At 52.9% G+C, this 17415-nt stretch overlaps 2 protein-coding genes across 7 annotated transcripts in view; one reads left to right on the top strand and one right to left on the bottom strand.

Annotated features, from left to right (window-relative positions):
- UBE2L3 (ubiquitin conjugating enzyme E2 L3) overlaps positions 1–11645 on the top strand; it is a 44287-nt gene extending 32642 nt beyond the window's left edge. For all 4 annotated transcript variants that reach the window (XM_082353942.1, XM_082353945.1, XM_082353944.1 and 1 more), the window contains 2 exons: positions 4540–4726; positions 9188–11645. In XM_082353942.1, the coding sequence (XP_082210068.1) occupies positions 4540–4726; positions 9188–9342 (342 nt within the window). In that variant the 3' untranslated portion in view covers positions 9343–11645. The remainder of the gene's footprint in view (positions 1–4539; positions 4727–9187) is intronic.
- Positions 11646–14295: 2650 nt separating this feature from the next.
- YDJC (YdjC chitooligosaccharide deacetylase homolog) lies at positions 14296–17145 on the bottom strand. 3 transcript variants are annotated; one of them, XM_082353935.1, is made up of 5 exons: positions 15948–17145; positions 15668–15860; positions 15405–15504; positions 15151–15328; positions 14296–14965 (listed from the first exon to the last, which is right to left on the bottom strand). In XM_082353935.1, exons 1-5 carry the CDS (start codon positions 16109–16111, stop codon positions 14596–14598), a joined length of 1005 nt encoding a protein of 334 aa, XP_082210061.1. In that variant the 5' UTR covers positions 16112–17145; the 3' UTR covers positions 14296–14595. The 3 variants fall into 3 exon arrangements, with proteins under 3 accessions (XP_082210061.1, XP_082210062.1, XP_082210063.1); XM_082353936.1 differs by having other exon boundaries at positions 15701–15860; positions 15948–17125; XM_082353937.1 differs by having other exon boundaries at positions 15693–16086.
- Positions 17146–17415: the final 270 nt, after the last annotated feature.

Here is a 17415-nt window from a genome sequence, read left to right on the forward strand (position 1 = left end):
ATCCTGGGGTGGAATGTCTAGTACTACTTTTTTGGTGTGACTGTTATATTTCTATGAGAAATAACAATAAAGCTACTTCTTTTCTTGAAGGGAAGGTGAATCATGCCGTGAAAGGTGCCCATGAGTTCAGAGGAGGGAAGTTCCTGTGGAATTCCGTTTTATTGGAGACAGCGATTTTTTTTTTTCTTTGAAATATTCAGCGTGCTTTATTGGGTTTTTAAGAAATCATTTTGAAACTTAGTGACCAACCCAATTTCTTTAGTTTTTTTCGTTGTAATTTATTTTACGGAAGTGTAGTTGATTTGCAATGTTGTGTTAGTTTCTGGTGTACAGTAAAGTGATTCAGTTATATACATGTATGTATTCTTTTTCATATTCTTTTCCATTATGGTTTAGAGATTGTGATTTTAAATTTAGGTATAATTCAGAGGGTAGTTTGGTCATGAAAGATTGGAAAATCTGTTCTAAAAATACTTCCACAAATGTTTATTTTCAAAGAGAAAACGATGGAATTTTTTAATGTCAGAGTATTCATTGATAAAGAGCTGTACTGTGAAAAGTCCTACGAACCCTATTGTTGGAAACAGTACAAAGAGGTCATCTTCAGAAAGCAAGAGTTAGCAGACGATGACTCTGCTCACTGCGCAGACGTGGTAATTCAGGCAACCACGAAGAGATAAGAGAGAATGAACACTTAACAGTTACAGAGAGTGAGAAGACACAGTCTGTGCTCAGAGGCCAGGAGCTTTTCCTGCCTTTCGACCAGGCCCTCTAGTGGACTGTGAAGGTTAGAGCGCAGGGAAGCCCACCTTCCCGTCCCTGTGTAACTGGACCCCAGGGCACGCAGCCTGAGGGTGGGTCTGGGCCAGGCCTGGGTAGACATCCTCAGGGCAGCCACGCCGGGCTGTGTTCCTTGTGGGTGAAGGGTTACCCCGCGGAAAGGACACTGCTGAGGGGTCTCCACTGGCCGACACACGTGGTCGATCATCAGTGGATCCATCCAGGAGCTGCCTGTCCACATCAGTCCAGCCACGAGTCCCGTGTGGTGTCAGATCGCCAGCTGAGCATGCGCCACAGGGACTTGGTGTGGCTGCTGTCCAGGTCAGGGAGTGGCTGCTAGAGAGCTGTGTGGTGTCCTCCCTGAGCCCCAGGGAGAGCTGCCACAATGGTGACACAAAACTGTGACTGATGTACGATGGTGGAAGGACTCTGGGTCTTCAGTGGATTAAGAGATGCGTGGGGTGCGGTGGGGTCTCGGGGTTCCTGAAGGTTGCCCTGGGGAGGAAAGACCCGGCTTGCCTGCAGGCCAGGAGTGGACCCGTGGGGGAAAGGCCCAAGGCGTTTGGAGGAGCCTCCTCTTGGTCTTAGTTTCTCCAAAGTGGCTTTGTGCCTGGGGAGGGTGGGGTGAGAGCCGGGAGGGGCGGGGGGGAGCCAAGGTTTGCACTGTCCTTGCGGGTAGCCCTCCATGGCTTGTGGTGAGGACCGTCTGAGGCAAATTTCTGAAATTTTGAATACTATTTTTCTACCACAAAGCCGTGTTTTCTCATTGAGGCCCCTTCTAGTTTCTGCGCTGCCTTCACACAGAATAAGTTTAGCTCTAATGTGTGGAAAACTCACGTGTGGCACTTAGGCCTTTATCCACAGGGTAGGTCCTGTGTTGAATTTTTGCACACCCCCTTCCACACAAATCCCTGGGGTTTTGGAGCCACTCCTTTGGTCACCCCGAGCCCTGGACGGGGACAGAGTCTCTGAGGAGTTAAGACACGTTCCCTGGGTGGCGAGAGGCTCAGCCTGTCCTGTCTCCCGTAGTGAGAGAGCTGCTTCTTCTGACTTTTTGCCCGTGTGCAGCATGCAACGTGGGTGGCTCCTACCTCAGAGTCACCCCCACATGACGGATGTTGGGGAATGTCCCGGGCTTGCCTGGCTGGCCTGGCTCGTCCTTGTCTCCAGCTCCTGGCACGTGGCCCAGCATGCGGCGGGCCCCAGGTGGTTGGTCAGTCCTGGGTGATGGTTGAACACATCTGGTGGGTCTCAGCAGCCAGGGTCATCCAGGAAGGCTCTTTCCATGGCTGAAGCAGGTCCCTTCTTAAAACCCCGAAGCAAAATCTCCGCGTCCCCTTGGGCTCCTTGGTAATGGTGAGTCTAGCTCTCCTAGGTAGTGAGCAGTCAGGACAAGGCCTGGGAGGAGTCCGCTGCCACTTTAACTTCTGGACAGTGTTCTAGACAATTCTGTGTTCCCTAAAGAAGGGATTAGGGAAGGTTTTGTTGGGGTGAAAATGATTTCCCGGTCCAGCCATGGCCCACCCCATCCCAGGTGTGCGTGGGTCTGTCTCCTCACCCAGGTGCAGCGCCTGCGGTGTTGACATCTCCTCCCTCACCTGCCCCTGAGGCACCACCTTCCTGACGCGCTTCCCGTAGGTTCATCTTCCGACCGCGGATCCAGCTGCTTGATTGGGTGGTTCAGACCCCTAAACTCGGCCCCAGCCTCCTGTCTTGCTCCATGCTGTCCCCTCCAAGCCCCTGCCGTCCTAGTTTTTAGTCCTCTCTGCTGGGAAGGCCTCTCCCACCTCTCAGCCTTCCTTAATTTTACCCTTCTTGGGTGGGGATAGACCAGGGGACAGTGTGGGGACCTGGCCTGTGCCAGCCTCACTCCCCAGCAGAGGACTCCTATTTGCTGGAGAATATCTTGTTACGCTGGGGCTTGAGGAGGCAGCGCTGTGCATTCCTGGGCACTCAGTGAAGCTGGGCCTCCTTTGAGTGGGCTGGGACCCCGGAGAGCTGGAGTCCGGGGCCGGGAGGCCGCAGACTGGAGGGCTGGCTCACCTCTGGACGTGGAGGCAGAGCTGGAGAGAGGCTGGCCTCTTTCTCTCGAGGCATCTCTCAGAGGCTCCTGGGCCATCAGTGTGCAGGCCCTGAGGGATAGATCTCTGAGTGGCCCTAAGGACACAGGGGTGGGGCATGGTTCTGGCCCTGCCTGGCGACCAGCTAGGGGCCAGCTCAGCTCCTCAGGGGCCAGCCGTCCAGCTGAGTGCTGGCTTTATTCTGGAGTTGTGGCCACCTCTTTGGCCTTTCAGCACTGGGTTGGGTTGTTATTTACCCCTGGTGTAACTCTTCATACCTTCAAAAAAGATAAAGAGATATTTGCAAAAGACATTATCTGAAAAAGGGCTGTTAACCCCAAATACACAAAGAATTCTTAAAACTCAATAACAAGAAAACAAAGAACCTGATTTTAAAATGGGCCAGGGACTTCCCTGGTGGCACAGTGGTTAAGAATACACCTGCCAATGCATGGGACACGGGTTCGAGCCCTGGTCCGGGAAGATCCCACATGCCACAGAGCAACTAAGCCCGTGTGCCACAACTACTGAAGTCCATGCACCTAGAGCCCGTGCTCCGCAACAAGAGAAGCCACCACAATGAGAAGCCCGTGCACCGCAAAGAAGAACAGCCTCCACTCACCGCAACTAGAGAAAGCCCGCGTGCAGCAGCAAAGACCCAACGCAGCCAAAAATAAATAAATAAATTTATTAATAATAATAATAAAATGGTTCAAAAATCTGAACAGACTTCTTACCAAAGAAGACATACAGATAGCAAATAAGCATATGAAAAGGTAGTCAACACCATATCATTAAGGAATTGCAAATTAAAACTATGGGATACAACTACACACCTGTCAGATTGGTGGAAATCCAGAACGCTGACAACACCAAATGCTGGCGAGGATGTGGAGCAACAGGAACCATCATCAGTGCTGGTGGGAATGCAGAACGGTGGAGCCACTTTGGAAGATAGATTGGTGATTTTTTACAAAACTAAGCATACCCTTAACCTACAATCGTGCTCCTTAGTATTTACCCAAAGGAGATGAAAATATATGTCCACACAGAAACCTGCACACGGATGTGGATAGCAGCTTTATTCATTAATTGCCAAAAGCAACCAGGCTGACCTTCAGGAAGTGAATGGATAAACTGTACATCGAGACAATGGATTAATATTCAGTGACAAAAAGAAATGATCTAACAAGCCACAGAGGAACCTTAAATGCATATTACTAAGTGGAAGGAGCCAGTCTGAAAGGGCTGCATACTGCATGATTCCAACCACAGGGTATAATACTTTATAAAACCCATTCAATGTCCAGCACCGAGAGTGAGCCCTGCTGTAGACTGTGGGTGATGATGTGTTGGTGTCGGTTCATCACCTGTAACACGTGTACCACTCTGGTGAGGGAGGCTGTGTGTGTGTAGGAGTTCTGTACTGTCCTCTCAGTTTTGCTGTAAACCTAAAACTACTCAAAAAAAAAAAAGTCTATTAAAAAAAAAAGGTAAAGAAGCCAGGGCGTCCATCTCAGACCCTTTCACAGTTTAGCAGACATGTTGCTCTAGAAATACAGATTGATTGTTGTTCCCCTGAAGGTGACAAGGCTTCAGTTGATACAACCTCTTGAAACAAATTAATTTTTCCAGTGAACAATTAGAACATTCCTGTCTCAGCTACAGGTTCACTCCGCCCTCTTTCCTTTCCCTCCAGGACAACCCTCCGTATGATAAAGGGGCCTTCAGAATTGAAATCAACTTTCCAGCAGAGTACCCATTCAAACCACCGAAGATCACATTTAAAACGAAGATCTATCACCCGAACATTGACGAAAAGGGGCAGGTCTGTCTGCCGGTAATTAGTGCTGAAAACTGGAAGCCAGCAACCAAAACTGACCAAGGTAAGGCGTCTCCTCGTGTCTTCTGGGGACACTGCTGCGGGCAGGGCCTTCTAGGTCCCTTCTGACACCACGTCGCACGGAGTCCAGAGAAATCCTATAGCACTGACCACCGTGTCCACAGAAGGCTGCTGTGGTCCTGCTGTCCCATGGGCTTGGCACATCTCAGCTAAGCTTCAACCCACACAGGTGTTCTTGTGCTCGCAGCCCAAGGGGGACCCGCGCAGACAGACCAGCCCAGCGCTCGCTCCCAGTGCAGGGAGGGGTGTGATCCTGTCCCTGGGAGTGTTCGTGAGGATTGTGGGCTGCCTGCAGGGGGGGGATGTGGTCTCACACAGCAGTTAGCACGTGGACTCAGACTGGAAGGGGGAAGGGAGGGTGTTGAGGGCCTGCGGGCTTGAGCCGGAGCCATGTGGCAGGCCACAGGATGCTGGGGCTCACTGGGGTGTCTTGGGAGGGCACGGCCAGACTTGAGGGCAGTGTGCCCACGTGAAAGCACACGGTCAGCCTTAGCGGGCCTGGAACTCCCTGTGTGTCCCTGGGTCTGGATGCCCTCATTTTTCTGGGAAAAGTACTTGATTCACTACTGTGGTCACCCCTCTCTTTTCCCCGGCAGGTGACTAAACTTTGTTATAGACTGTGTCTAGTTTTTATCCTTAATTCTAGAATTTTCTTTTGCAATCCTAACCTCATATTTTTGGTGGCTTTCTTGTAAGTAACTCCCTGAACCACTTACGGTCTTTTTAGGTTAAGGAGAATGGATGAGGCTGGAATTTGAGAGGCTGCAGGTGTTGTTTTTTTTTTTTTTTGGTGACTGATATAAACAGTCATTTTCCAGTGGAACCCCTGAAAGACTCACTGAAACAGTCACCATGAAAGGCATCCACCAGGCTCCCACAGCTGAGCAGCAGAAAGCAGTGGGTACCAAGCGTGGAGTCACAGTGGAGGGGTCTCCAGGGGGCTTGGTGCTTGGTCGTGCACAAGCTGATGTCTGTAAAAGATTGACAGAGTTGTTCGTAAGCACACAAACTCCTAGCTCTGTGTGGGAACCTGCAGTTGCTGCATTTGCTCAGGCGGCCAGACCACAGAGAGTTACGGGTCTCCTCCCTCACCTGAGAATTGGGCGCAGGTACCTGTGCTCTGCCCCTCTCACGGGGCAGGCTGCCCAAGAGGGCCGTGGCAGCACCGGTCCTGTTTTCAGCTTCAGGTCTCGGTGAGCAGCCAACATGCTCTGCTTTTCCAGGTTGTGGGTGATTTTTTCAAATAGTCAGATAAACCTGAGAGGTTTTTCATTCTTTTGTACTTGTTGACTTAGGTTTTGAAGATAAAACTTTTATCTTAAACACGGTGCTGTTCTACATGCAGCACCGGGCAGAATTGCTATTTTGTGATGGGAGACAGGGTTTCTCTCTAGATCATTCTGTAGATTCGTCCGGCATGGCCTTGAGCTTATCCTCATACACTTCAGGAATGTTGTCCCTGGCACTTGACACCGTGTCTCCCGTGTTTCAGTTACCTGTTACTGTATTACAAACCATCTCAAAACTTAGTGGCTTAAATTAACAACAGTTTATTATTTCTCATTCTGTAGGTTGACTGGGCTCAGCTGGGTGATTCTATAGCTGGTCATTCCTGGGGTCACTCATGGTTCACTATAATTCAGCATTCACAGCAACTTTTTAGTGGATAACTACTGTAAATAATGAGAAGCAGCAGTATATGGAATGTCCAGAATAGGCAGATCTATAGTCAGAAAGGAGGTTAATGTTTGTCTGGGGCTGGGGGAGGGGTCTAGGAAGTGATTACTAAGGAGAGTGGGTATTCTTTTGGGGATAATGAATACGTTCTGGAGTTAGATTGTGGTGGTGTCACACGATTTTGTGAATACACTAAAAACAACTGAATTGTATACTTCTCAGAGAGTTTATTTTTTGGTATGTGAATTAAATCTCAATTTTTAAAAAGAAAGTAAAGAAGCATTAAAAATTGGGCAAAAATAGGAGAAAAGTCAAGAAACAAGGCAAACCTGTATCATACAGAAAGGTGGTAGGAGTTGGCAATAATAACAATAACCAGAAGAAGGGATGTAAAAACAGAGTTTTCCTCAGCAGTGTGTCTGGCTCTGGTACGTATCTAGCAACAGAGCAAGGGCTTTGTTTGGTGGTGAAAGAGATTCGCCATATGAAATACAGTCAGTAAGGAAGCCTGTATAATACTGACCTCTATACGAACCAAACAACACAGCAACAAAATTATATAAACAGAAAAGTCAGATTCATAAATCAAATGTTTTAGTCCCCGCATACCCATTTGCTGTCTTATAACAAATCAAGTAGATAAACTTTAGAAAGAGGACTCAAATACAATAAACAGGATAAGATTAATAAACTTACCCTTCGTAGTACAATCCATGGAAGACCACTGCATTGTACGCCTTCATGTATGGGGGAAGGTATGGGTCACATTTTACTCTGTGGGAGTGGAGCCCACTGGGTCCCCATGAAAAGGGGCAAGTTACAGATACGGTTTACATCCTCCATCACAAACTGTCAGAAAGAATAAAAACAAGGAAATTTTCTAGACTTTAGTCTCTGATCATATACAGTGAGAAAGGAGGTAAGTTTTGATAATGTTTTTAAGCCCCTACATTTTGGAGGGGGAAAGATCCTTCTGAGTAGCATTTGGGTCAAGGAAGAGATCAAGAAGCCAGGGCTCGATCATTTGTAAAACATAATGAGTGTGCCCCCCTGTATGTGAAAGTGATGGATGGGGCCATGGTTGTGGTTTGGAAAGCGTGGTAGCTGTCGGTGTTCTCACTGTGGAAACAAACGAGCTCAGCTGGGTTTTCTTACAGTTGAGCTCCCACAGGAATAGAGAAAGAATGACGCACTCATCAGAACTACTAAGTTAACTTGAAAATATTTAAAGCAAGTTCTCCGAAAAGAATTAGACAAACTGCAAACTTGCGAAGTGAATTATCTTTTGAAAAGCACATCTTAAGGATGAATGTATTTGATGCTAATACATTCGGTATTAAGATGATCATAGTGAGAAGCAGACAGCCTGAGTCTCCATAATGGAGGAAAACTTGAAAACTCATCAGTATCAACTCTGCTACAGAACCATTTCTAATCCTGGAAAAAGATGGGAAGCCGCCTTATAAATGTGCTATAGGGCAAATGTGGTTCAGGTTTCCCAAAAGTTAAGAACAGCAGTCTCACGGCTGACCGTGGTGTGGAGAGTCTTGGAGGGCAGTGGGCTGGGGTGCCTCAGAGATGCTGAGAAAGAGCCACTCGGAAGAGTGTTTGTTCCGGTGGTTGCTTCCCCTGGCCGGGAAGGAGGCAGCATAGGTGCTTATTTCATGTTTATGGATGCGTGCCTTCAGTTTATGGCAAGTGAAAGTGGTTTTCCATAAGAGTTACTAATAGTTAACTTTCCTTTAAAAAATATTTTTGATGTGATTTAAAGAAATATATTAAGTAAATAATCACTTAAGCTCCACGTGGATTTGTGACAGACAAGGAGAAATTGGAACAAAAAGCTTTTTTAACCCATTCCTTGTGATGCTGGGGTGAAGAGCGTGGGCTCCCAATAAAGGCACCTGGCATCGGCAGTCCAGAGGAGAGGGGCCTTTTTGCTAGGACAGTGGGGGTGCTGGTCCTGGTGGGGGTTGGGGGGAGTCAGGGGACGTGTGTGGGAAGCCTGGTGGCTGCATGCACCGCACTTCTGAGGAGGCCAGGGGTTCCTGGACCTTCTGTACTTCCCCCTCCCCCACCCTCCACTCCCTCCTGGCCCTCCTCTCCAGGGCTCACTGTCTAGCACATCTGGGCCTGACTGCCCTTTTGGGGAGCATTGTGGAATCCACCCTGAGCCATCCGTGTGAATTCCACCTCTGGAATGGACCATGCAGTGCTGATGAGGGCTACAGCCTCCCAGTGGTTAATGCAGGGTGGTCGAGTGAACCTTTCTCGGCCGTTCAGAAGCTGCTAGGGGTCTTTCAGGATGGGCTCATTATCCATTTACACAGTGCAGGCCTGTCACACACCCTGAACCGAGTGTAGTGCTGGGCACATTGCCCAGTCCCTGCCCTGGAGAAGCTTCACCTGCATGAGAGTGGGGGTGTCAGTGCTGGGCCTGGGTCTCCAAAGTTCAGGAGAGGGGTGAGAGCGACTGGGGACTGGGACATCCCCAGTGCGTCAGTACAGGAAGGCTTCCTGGAGGAGGAGGAGGAGGAAGTGGCATCACTCTGTATGGTTAGTTATATACTGTAGCGCTGGCTGTTTGTCCTCCATCACTTTCTTCTCATCACGGGAATGATGGGTTGAGTGCTGGTGGTTAGAATTTTGCATGAATGGGAGGCCGCTCTGTCTGAGAAGCATATAGATGTTTAATCAGAGCTGTGTTTCTTGCCATGCCCCTTCCAAGGGCCTTCTAACCAGCGGTGCCTTGTCGTTTTCTTGGCAGTCATCCAGTCCCTCATAGCACTGGTGAACGACCCCCAGCCTGAGCACCCGCTCCGGGCTGACCTAGCTGAAGAGTACTCTAAGGACCGTAAAAAATTCTGTAAGAACGCTGAAGAGTTTACAAAGAAATATGGGGAAAAGCGACCTGTGGACTAAAATCTGCCGCGATTGATTCCAGCAAGTGTGAGCAGAGACGCCGAGCAGTGCATTCAGACACCCCACGAAGCAGGACTCTATGGAAAATTGACATGTGCCACCGCCTGGCGTCTGCTTGTGGCAGTTACTAACTTTCTACAGTTTTCTTAATCAAAAGTGGTCTAGGTAACCTGTAAAGAAAGGATTAAAAATTTAAGATGTTCTAGTTCTGCTTTCTTTGTTTTAAAAATCACTGCTTCAGTCTACTTTAAAAGAATGGTGTTTCTTTTGCTGTCCAAATTTATCCAAAATCTTCAATTTACATTTAGCCCATAAGGTTAAAAAAAAGTTGTGGTTCCCCTCTTCCCCTGCTCTTGCAACTCCCACTTTCTTGCATTTAGTTTGTTTTTCACTCACTTCCCCAAACCCAGGCCCCGCCTCCCGCCGGGAGGGGCAGTGGAGGCCTCTTCAGCTCCTCTGCTCCCTTCCTTGGCGTGCGGCCTGGTGTGGGAGTCGGTTAAGATTCTCTTGACTCTGATTTATAATATCCTTTTAAAAAAATTAAAAAACAAGCAAACAACCATCTCCACTCCCACCCCCTCCCAAAAACAAAGCTGTGGAAAGGGAGGCCTAGCTCTGCTGTAAAACTCTGGCTAATGTTACCCCAGTAATGCTGACCAGATTGGCAGACCCTGCTGTCCGTGTCATGATGAACTCCACCTGGACCGGCCTGCTTAGGGAGAACCCCCCAGCACCAGGTCTGCGGCAGCCCCCAGGGGTATGCCAGCCAGAGCACGGTGCACTTGCGGGAGGAATTTTTCACCAGAGAGGCTCCCGAGGCCACAGGTTGCCACTCCTCCCTGCAGCTGTTCTCGAAGATGTCCAGGTCCCTGCGGACAGTGCTAAAGCCAGAGTGTCTACTTGAAATTCCACGCTCACCTGTCACCGACGTGTCCACCCGACGTAGCTCAGAGCTCACCCTCTGCATCCTCAGTGCAGCAGCCCCACCGCGGCCCTTCCTCAGCACGTTTGACCCTCTGGCAGACTCCTCTGTCACTGGCACCAGCCTGGGGTCGCCGGCGCCCCACTGGCCCTTCCTCTGGAGCATCCAGCCGGCCCAGCCCAGGAACAGGACGGCCTCCCCCTTCCTCTGGACTCATGGCCTTCGCGGAGTCAGGCTCCACGTGAAGCTCACTCAGTAATATCCTTTACATGTTTTATATTGTTTTGACTGCCTTTTTTTGTAGAAATAAAAATTGACCTTAGAATTTATCATCAGATGAACTTGTAAGGATTTGAATGTTAATGTCTTTTCAAAGCAAGTGGGACTGTCCCTGAAGTAGTAGAATCCTTGTCACTGACACCCAGGGGAAGCCAGTGGTCCAAGCACTGTGTGTTACCACCTCCACTTCTGCCACTGGTGGCTTCCCTTCTGGGCGCTCCAGGGGCTAGATCCTGTGGAGAAGATGATTTAAACTTGGCTCTCTTTTAATTTTAGTTCTATAACTTGAGGTCTTTCCAGGCTTGCAGACCTGAGGTGGCTTGTGTGCAGAGGTGGGGTGATGGTGGGTGAGGCCGCATACGTGCAGCCTGCGGCGGGTCTCATGAACGCAACTTCTTTAGTCCCAGGTACGCAAGAGGCACGTTCTGGAGCCTCCCGTGCGCCCGGGCTGGTGAGGGCGCCGGCCAGCACATCCACGTCTGTCTCTTCATTAGCAGAAAGGTGATGATGGACTTTATTTCACTCACACGCAGATTTGTAATAAAATGCCAAATTCTGTCAGAAGCTATCCAGATAAGCCACCATTTGTTCTCGTCGCTTCTCTGAATCCAGAAATATTGCCATTCCTGGGAACTGTCCCATTGCTTCGTATTTCTACCAGCGTAGCTCTGCCCGCCCATCGCCCCTTCCCTTCTCTGCTCACCACCAGGAGGACGTCCACCATGGTCGAAGCCGGCGGCCCCTCAGGGACTTGCATCCCCTGGCATCACAGCCAGGGTTCGCCCATCAGCAGGGGCCTGGCCTCTGAGAGCGGGGTGGTGGGCGGTCCCTCCCTCCGGCTGGGCTCCTGCTCCACCAGCGGGCACTCCCCGAGCCCTCAGGCAGGAGTGAAGCATGCCAGCAGGCAGCCTTGCTGCTCCGGGGCAGACAGCTGGATCCCCCAGAGCAGGGGAGGGCTGTGATCACCACACCTCCGATGGGCCCCGTGGGAATTCACGCTCCTGCCCGGTCCCCCCGCCCCTCCCCCTATGGTGGGGACTAGGCTTTCTAAGATGCTGCGATCTACTCTGCTGCCCTTAATAAAAATGCTCTCGGACACTCATCTGGTCGTGTGGGTTTCTTCCTTACTGGGGGTGGGCAGTGCCAGTGGCCTGGGGTCTTGTGCAGGTTCTTCTGGCTTCCTCCTCAGGCCTGGCCTCCAGGAGAGGTGCACAGAGGTGTTCTGGCCATGCTGAGGGAAGCAGAAAGGGCTGCAGAGACACCCTTGGGTGTCTGGGGAGGGGAGAGTGACCTCTGTATACGTGTCACCTCAGCCACATTTAACGGAGGAGCAGACTGGGGCCCTGAGGAGGGTGCTGTCTGGAAGGTCAGGGAGCTGGTGAGGGTGTGTCCGAGGGAGGGGCTGGGCCACTTCCTTGAAGAGCTCCAGCTCAAACCCACCTCCGAGTCTCCTGAGTGCAACTGCAACCCTAGTGCTGACTCAGCACCAGGCCAGCCAAGGCCCTGACACTTATTGTCAGCTGAGTCCTCTGCTTGGTGTCTGACACCAGCTGAGACCCTGACAGCTAGGCCTGCAGTCCAAGAGGGAACTTCCTGGGGCAAGTTTCTGGGGCACCAGAAAGCAAGGAGACTGGGGGCCTTCCTTGATCATCAGTGGGGACTCTGCTCGTCCTAGCCCTGTCCTAACTCTCAGGACAGACCCACCGGCACCATTACCCTGCTTTCACAGAGGAGGAAAGTGACTCGGTCAAGGGCCCCTGGCCTGTGCTCTTACAGCCTGGCTCCAGTGCCCTCGCCTCCCACGACTGGCTCCCTTTGAGCCCAGACACAGCCACAGACCCTCCCTAAAGTCTGTGAGACCCTCTCAACTCCCTCCACTCGGTGGCCACCGTCCTCTCGCCTTCCTCACTCTGTTCATTGTTCAGCTCGAGATACGCAATGACTGCATCACCTTGGCCTGGCTTCTGGCGTCCTCCTGCCCCCTGGGGCTCCTCTGGCCAGGGCCCTGGACTTCCCAGTGCCAAGTCCACAGGGGGTGGCCTCAGCCCTGCTCTCGCTGTCTTCCCTTGGCAGCATGTCTGTGCCGCACCCTGCAGGGCTGCACCTGAGCCTCAATCCTCCTGCCGGTCTGCACTGGCTCCTCCTCGCCTGCTTCCTTCATGCACGAGGGGGAACGGCACACCTGCCCCAGGAGCAGAGCTGAAGGTCAGATCTTGCACAGCACAGTGCCTGGCCCAGGCCGCACTTGGTAAACGGCTGTTACCTGGGTGCTGGCAGCCTGGTCTCCTGGGGGTGTTGTGCGGGCTGTCACCAGAGTGGGAGTCTCCTCAACATCACAGAGGCTTTGTCCCCATGCTTTGCTGTGTATTCCCACCCCCCACTGCAGCCCGGTCACATGACTGTCCCTGTGTGTGTACCAGACCGTGAGCTCCTTGCAGGCTGTGTCCCAGCTCCCAGCCCCAGCCTGGCATGGAGCAGATCCTCCGTGCCTGATGAATTGGTGGCTAACAGTAAACCCTGAGCCTGGGCCGTTTTGGGCACAGCAGGTTTTATGTGAAAAATACCCCATCTCCCTGGTGGGATGCCAGTGACCAGCCTCGAAATGGGCCCTCTGCCTTCTTGTCCCCTTCTCTCTGTTCTTCAGTGCCCATGGCCTAGGGCTGGTCTGGGCCCTCATCTCTGCTGCTCCCTCTCTGGCTCCCTGGGTGACAGTGGCCACTCCCACAGCTTCCTCCAACATCTGTGCAGACCCCCCAGTCTCTCCCTTGTCACCCACACCTCTCTCCTGGGCCCCAGAGTCATACACCCAGCTGTCTCCTCTCAGAACAACAGACCCGCCTCGAGGGAGGTGCCTCTGTGCTTGCTGCCCAGCTCCAGCCAGCAGCTTGTGGGAGCACGGCCAGACTCCAGCGGGCCGGGGCGAGGAGGCCAGGGCCACACTCACAGCCATTCCAGTTCACAGCCCTGGACGAAATGGGGGAGGAAAGGGCCTGCGGCTGGAGAAGTCAAGGTCAGAGGAAGGGTAGGGGTAGAGGATGGAGCCAGAAAGAGGGGGCTGAAGCCACCAGTCAAGGGGATGGGGCCCTACCCTCACCCCTTTAGAAAGTGCAGAGCTCTTTTGGCCCTGGTTCCACGCTTGGTACAGACTAAGGCCCAGTGCATGTTGAGTAAATGAACAGGCAGCTTCACAGCTCTGCTCCCCCACTCCCATCTCTAGGTCTGCAAGATGGGGGCACCGGTGCCTGCACACAGGCATGATGATGTGAGATTACATGAGGCAAGAAGGACCACATGGGCTTCCATCTGCTCCCGGCATCGCCTTGATCCAGGCCACAGGAGCCCCGGTCACAGGGCATCTACACATCACCAGGGGTGCCATTTCCGTAGAAGACCATCCCTCCTGGAAAAACGTAAACACACTCCTGCAAGTTTTCAGGACCTCCTCAGACCCATCCCCTAGGATGGCAAAGGGCTGCTTACTTCGAACAGGTGATGTCTTTAAAGTCAAAACTGAGATTATAATATGCCTCCCAAAAAGTAGCCTAGTGAGACATTCTTCCAACCCCTCACTCCCCTCCTCCTACCCACCCCCACCAAAAGAAAAGAATGAAGAGAGCCTAAGCATGAGCAGCGCCAAAGGTGGAGGCACTGCAGATCTTTTCTGGAACAGTGACCTCGGTGGGCCCCGAAGGAGTTTCGTGTCCTTCTTGTGTCTGGGAAGGTTTCCTGGGCACAGTCTATAAACGCCCAAGTTTACAGGACACGTTACTTTATTAATAACAGCCATCTCTGCCCCATGCACCCAAACAAGGAAGATGCTTACACGGCACTGTGACACCCCCCCCCCGACCCAATGCTTGGCAGGCCCCAGGCCCAGAGGTCACGGCTGCCACCTGCAGTCAGAGGGCTTGCAGAAACTCTGCCGCCACTCTGAACCATGAGGACCTGGGCACAGAGGTGGCAGCATCCAGCCCAGGAAGTCACAGCCTGCTCTGGGACCCAGTTCCCTTCCTGGGCACCAAGGGACGTTAATGCTTGGCTGTCTGCCAGGGTCACAGTGGGGAGGGCTCCAGAAAGGTTTCCAGAGTGGCTTCGCTGGGGGTCCCCTCTCCGGGCCTCTTGGAGTCTAGCTCGTGGAGGGCGCAGAGCTGCACGCCGTCCTGGGCAAGCTGAGCCCACAGCACCGGTGCCGTGAGGACACGCAGCTCGTGTAGGCGCTCCCAGGAGCAGGAAAAGGCATCAGGACCCTCACCGCTGCCCCCAGCCGGAGGCACACTCGGATAGCCGGGGTGTGCCATCAGCTCGGCTGTCACTGCGCGTCCAGTGGGTATACCCTCCAGGGCCCTAGCCAGTGCCCCTGACACGTGGTGAGTGGACATGTGCCGGCCACAGGTGCTCAGGCCCACGAAGACATCGGTCCACCTGTAGATACCGGGGCATCAGCGGCACGACTGCAGGGCCGCAATGGGCAGGGGTAGGCCGGGGGTGGGACGGATCTGGGGTGGGGACAACACTGGTCGAAGATGAGAAACGGACACAGCTGCCCAAGGTGAGCGGCCAGCTGGACACACTGGGACTTGGGCCCGGCAGGGGGCAGGGGGCCTTACCGTAGGCCGTGGCGGGCAAAGGGGCCCATGGCGGCGCGGGCGTCTTGCTCCACGGAGCAGGCGAAGGCGCGCGCTGGGGCCTCGAGCCACGTGCAGCCGCCCACCCCGCGCTCCATCGGCAGCCTAGTGAAGCGCACCCCGCAGGCCTGCAGCGCCTCGGCGAACACCTGGCACACTCCTGCGGGCGGGGCAGAGTCAGGGAGAGGCACGTGCAGCAACCCCCCACCCTGGCCTGGGAGCACCAACCCACGCACCTGGGAGCACGTGCACGTGCTGGTGCCCGTCCACGTGAGTAGGGTCCCTGCCCAGTAATTCCCGGAAACGGCTCAACTGGGCCTCCAGCTCTCCTCGAACCTGGAGTAAGAAGGTGATCGGTACATTGAACGTCCGGAAGCAGCTACCCAGGAGGACGCCGTCCATGTGGTCCCCTGTGATCGCCCCTGTGTTTGAACCAGGAAGGCATCCAGAGCCCAATTCTGCGCACGGTACCCTCGGGGCGGAGCTTTGGGGGAGTCACCAAGAGCATCTTCCTGAAGCCGCACCTCCGCACCTGGGGCAAGACCACCTCTCCGGCCGCCACCGCCTCCCGGAATCCCATCTTGCCGAGGAAGAAGCCTTCGGGGCCGAGCAGCGACGAGGCGCCGTGGCGGGCCGGGCCCACGGGGCGGCCCTCGGATAGGTTGGCGTGGAGGCCCGTGGGGATTCGGTGCCTGCGGGCGGAGCGCGAGCGGGAGCATCGGAGGCACGGGGCGGCGGCCCCCAAGCCCGCCCGAACCCTGCAGGGGGCCGCTGCTCACCTGCGGGCCAGCTCAGCCGCGCTCTCGGCGGCCGCGCCGTTGACCAGCAGGGACACGCTGGTCACAGCCCCCGCCAGGAAGGCTTCTACGATGCCCTCGTCGCGCCGCGGGCAGTAACCAAAGTCATCTGCCGTGACCACCAGCCGCACACGGGGCCGGGCCATGGTCCCTCCACCAGCTGTTCGGGACCGTGGGTCTAGGACCGGACAGTCCAGGCCCCGCCCCAGACGCGGCCCGAGGCCCCGCCCCGACGTACGCGCCTGGCGCGCCCGCGCTTTGGCCTTTGTTCTCGCCACCTGCTGGTTCCGGGGATCCCTGCAACCGCCAGCCACCCAAAGTGCCCCGCCCCACCCGGACCGCGGTCCGGTTTATGGCAACGCGAAACTGGCAGTGACTGCAGAAATGTTTAATATGAAAAACGGAAAAATCAAACCTGAAGAAAAAAATCTCTTACCCTCCCCCAAGATCACCACCGTTCACTTTCCGGGTACTGTCTCCCGATATTTTCTCTAAGCAAATAAATACACCCAAGTTTTCTGCTCCTTCACAAAATTTTTGGGTTGTTTTGAGAAGACAATGATCACATCAGTGTTATCTCATTCTTGTAGTGTTTCATTTTTTTGATAGTGACTGAACTTTTTCATGTTTTTATTAGTTATTTGTATTTCTTCTTTTTCAAATTGCCTATTTGTCTTTTGCTGATTTTCTAAGATGAGGCTTTTTCTTGATTTGTAAAAGCTCTGAACAATAAGAACATGAAAGAAAGAATGTACACCAATGGCTTTGTTTCAGAAAGCATGAGTCCCAGCTTCCATCTCTTGAGCTCTGTGCCAGGCTACAACTTTTACACTCATGACCTCTTTTTTTCCTCTGTGATCTAGAAAAGCTTTCCTTACCAATGACTTTACAAATAATCACCATGGTTGACAGCCAGGGTTTTCACTGTGATGTGGCTGTCTTGATTTTCCCAGTGGAAAGTGCAGTATTTGTATCCAGCCTATGAGGTTGGTCATGTCATTCCTGTTTTACAGATGAGGAAACTGAGGCTGGGAGGGGTAGTGTCTTGCCCTGTGTGACTCTGTGGGGAGCAGTGGAGCTGGGACTGACCTAAGGAGCTCTGGCCTGCCTCTGGTCTGCTCTGGTCCTCTACGCCCTGCTTGCCCCCAGGTCAGGGGCCAAGAGGACAGAGCCGAACTGGAAAATAACAGATAATACCCACCTCCGTGGGGACGTTTGTAAGAATTGGAGGCCTCAAAGAGCCCTTCACCAAGTTTTTGGCATAAGGACTATTGTGTTCAATAGTGGTGATTAAAGTGTGGGATCTCAGCCACTGGGAAGCTGGTCCTGGAAAGGCCAGAGGCCCTGAGGGTCCACTATTGGAAGGAGGAAAGTCACATTTAATGAGCACCTACTGGTATTAGATCATAGGTTAGGGGTGAGCGCCGCAGTTCCTATCTCCAAGGAGCGC

The sequence above is a fragment of the Balaenoptera borealis genome (genome assembly GCF_965194805.1).
Source record: "Balaenoptera borealis genome assembly, chromosome: 14".
NCBI classification, from domain to species: Eukaryota; Metazoa; Chordata; class Mammalia; order Artiodactyla; family Balaenopteridae; genus Balaenoptera; species Balaenoptera borealis.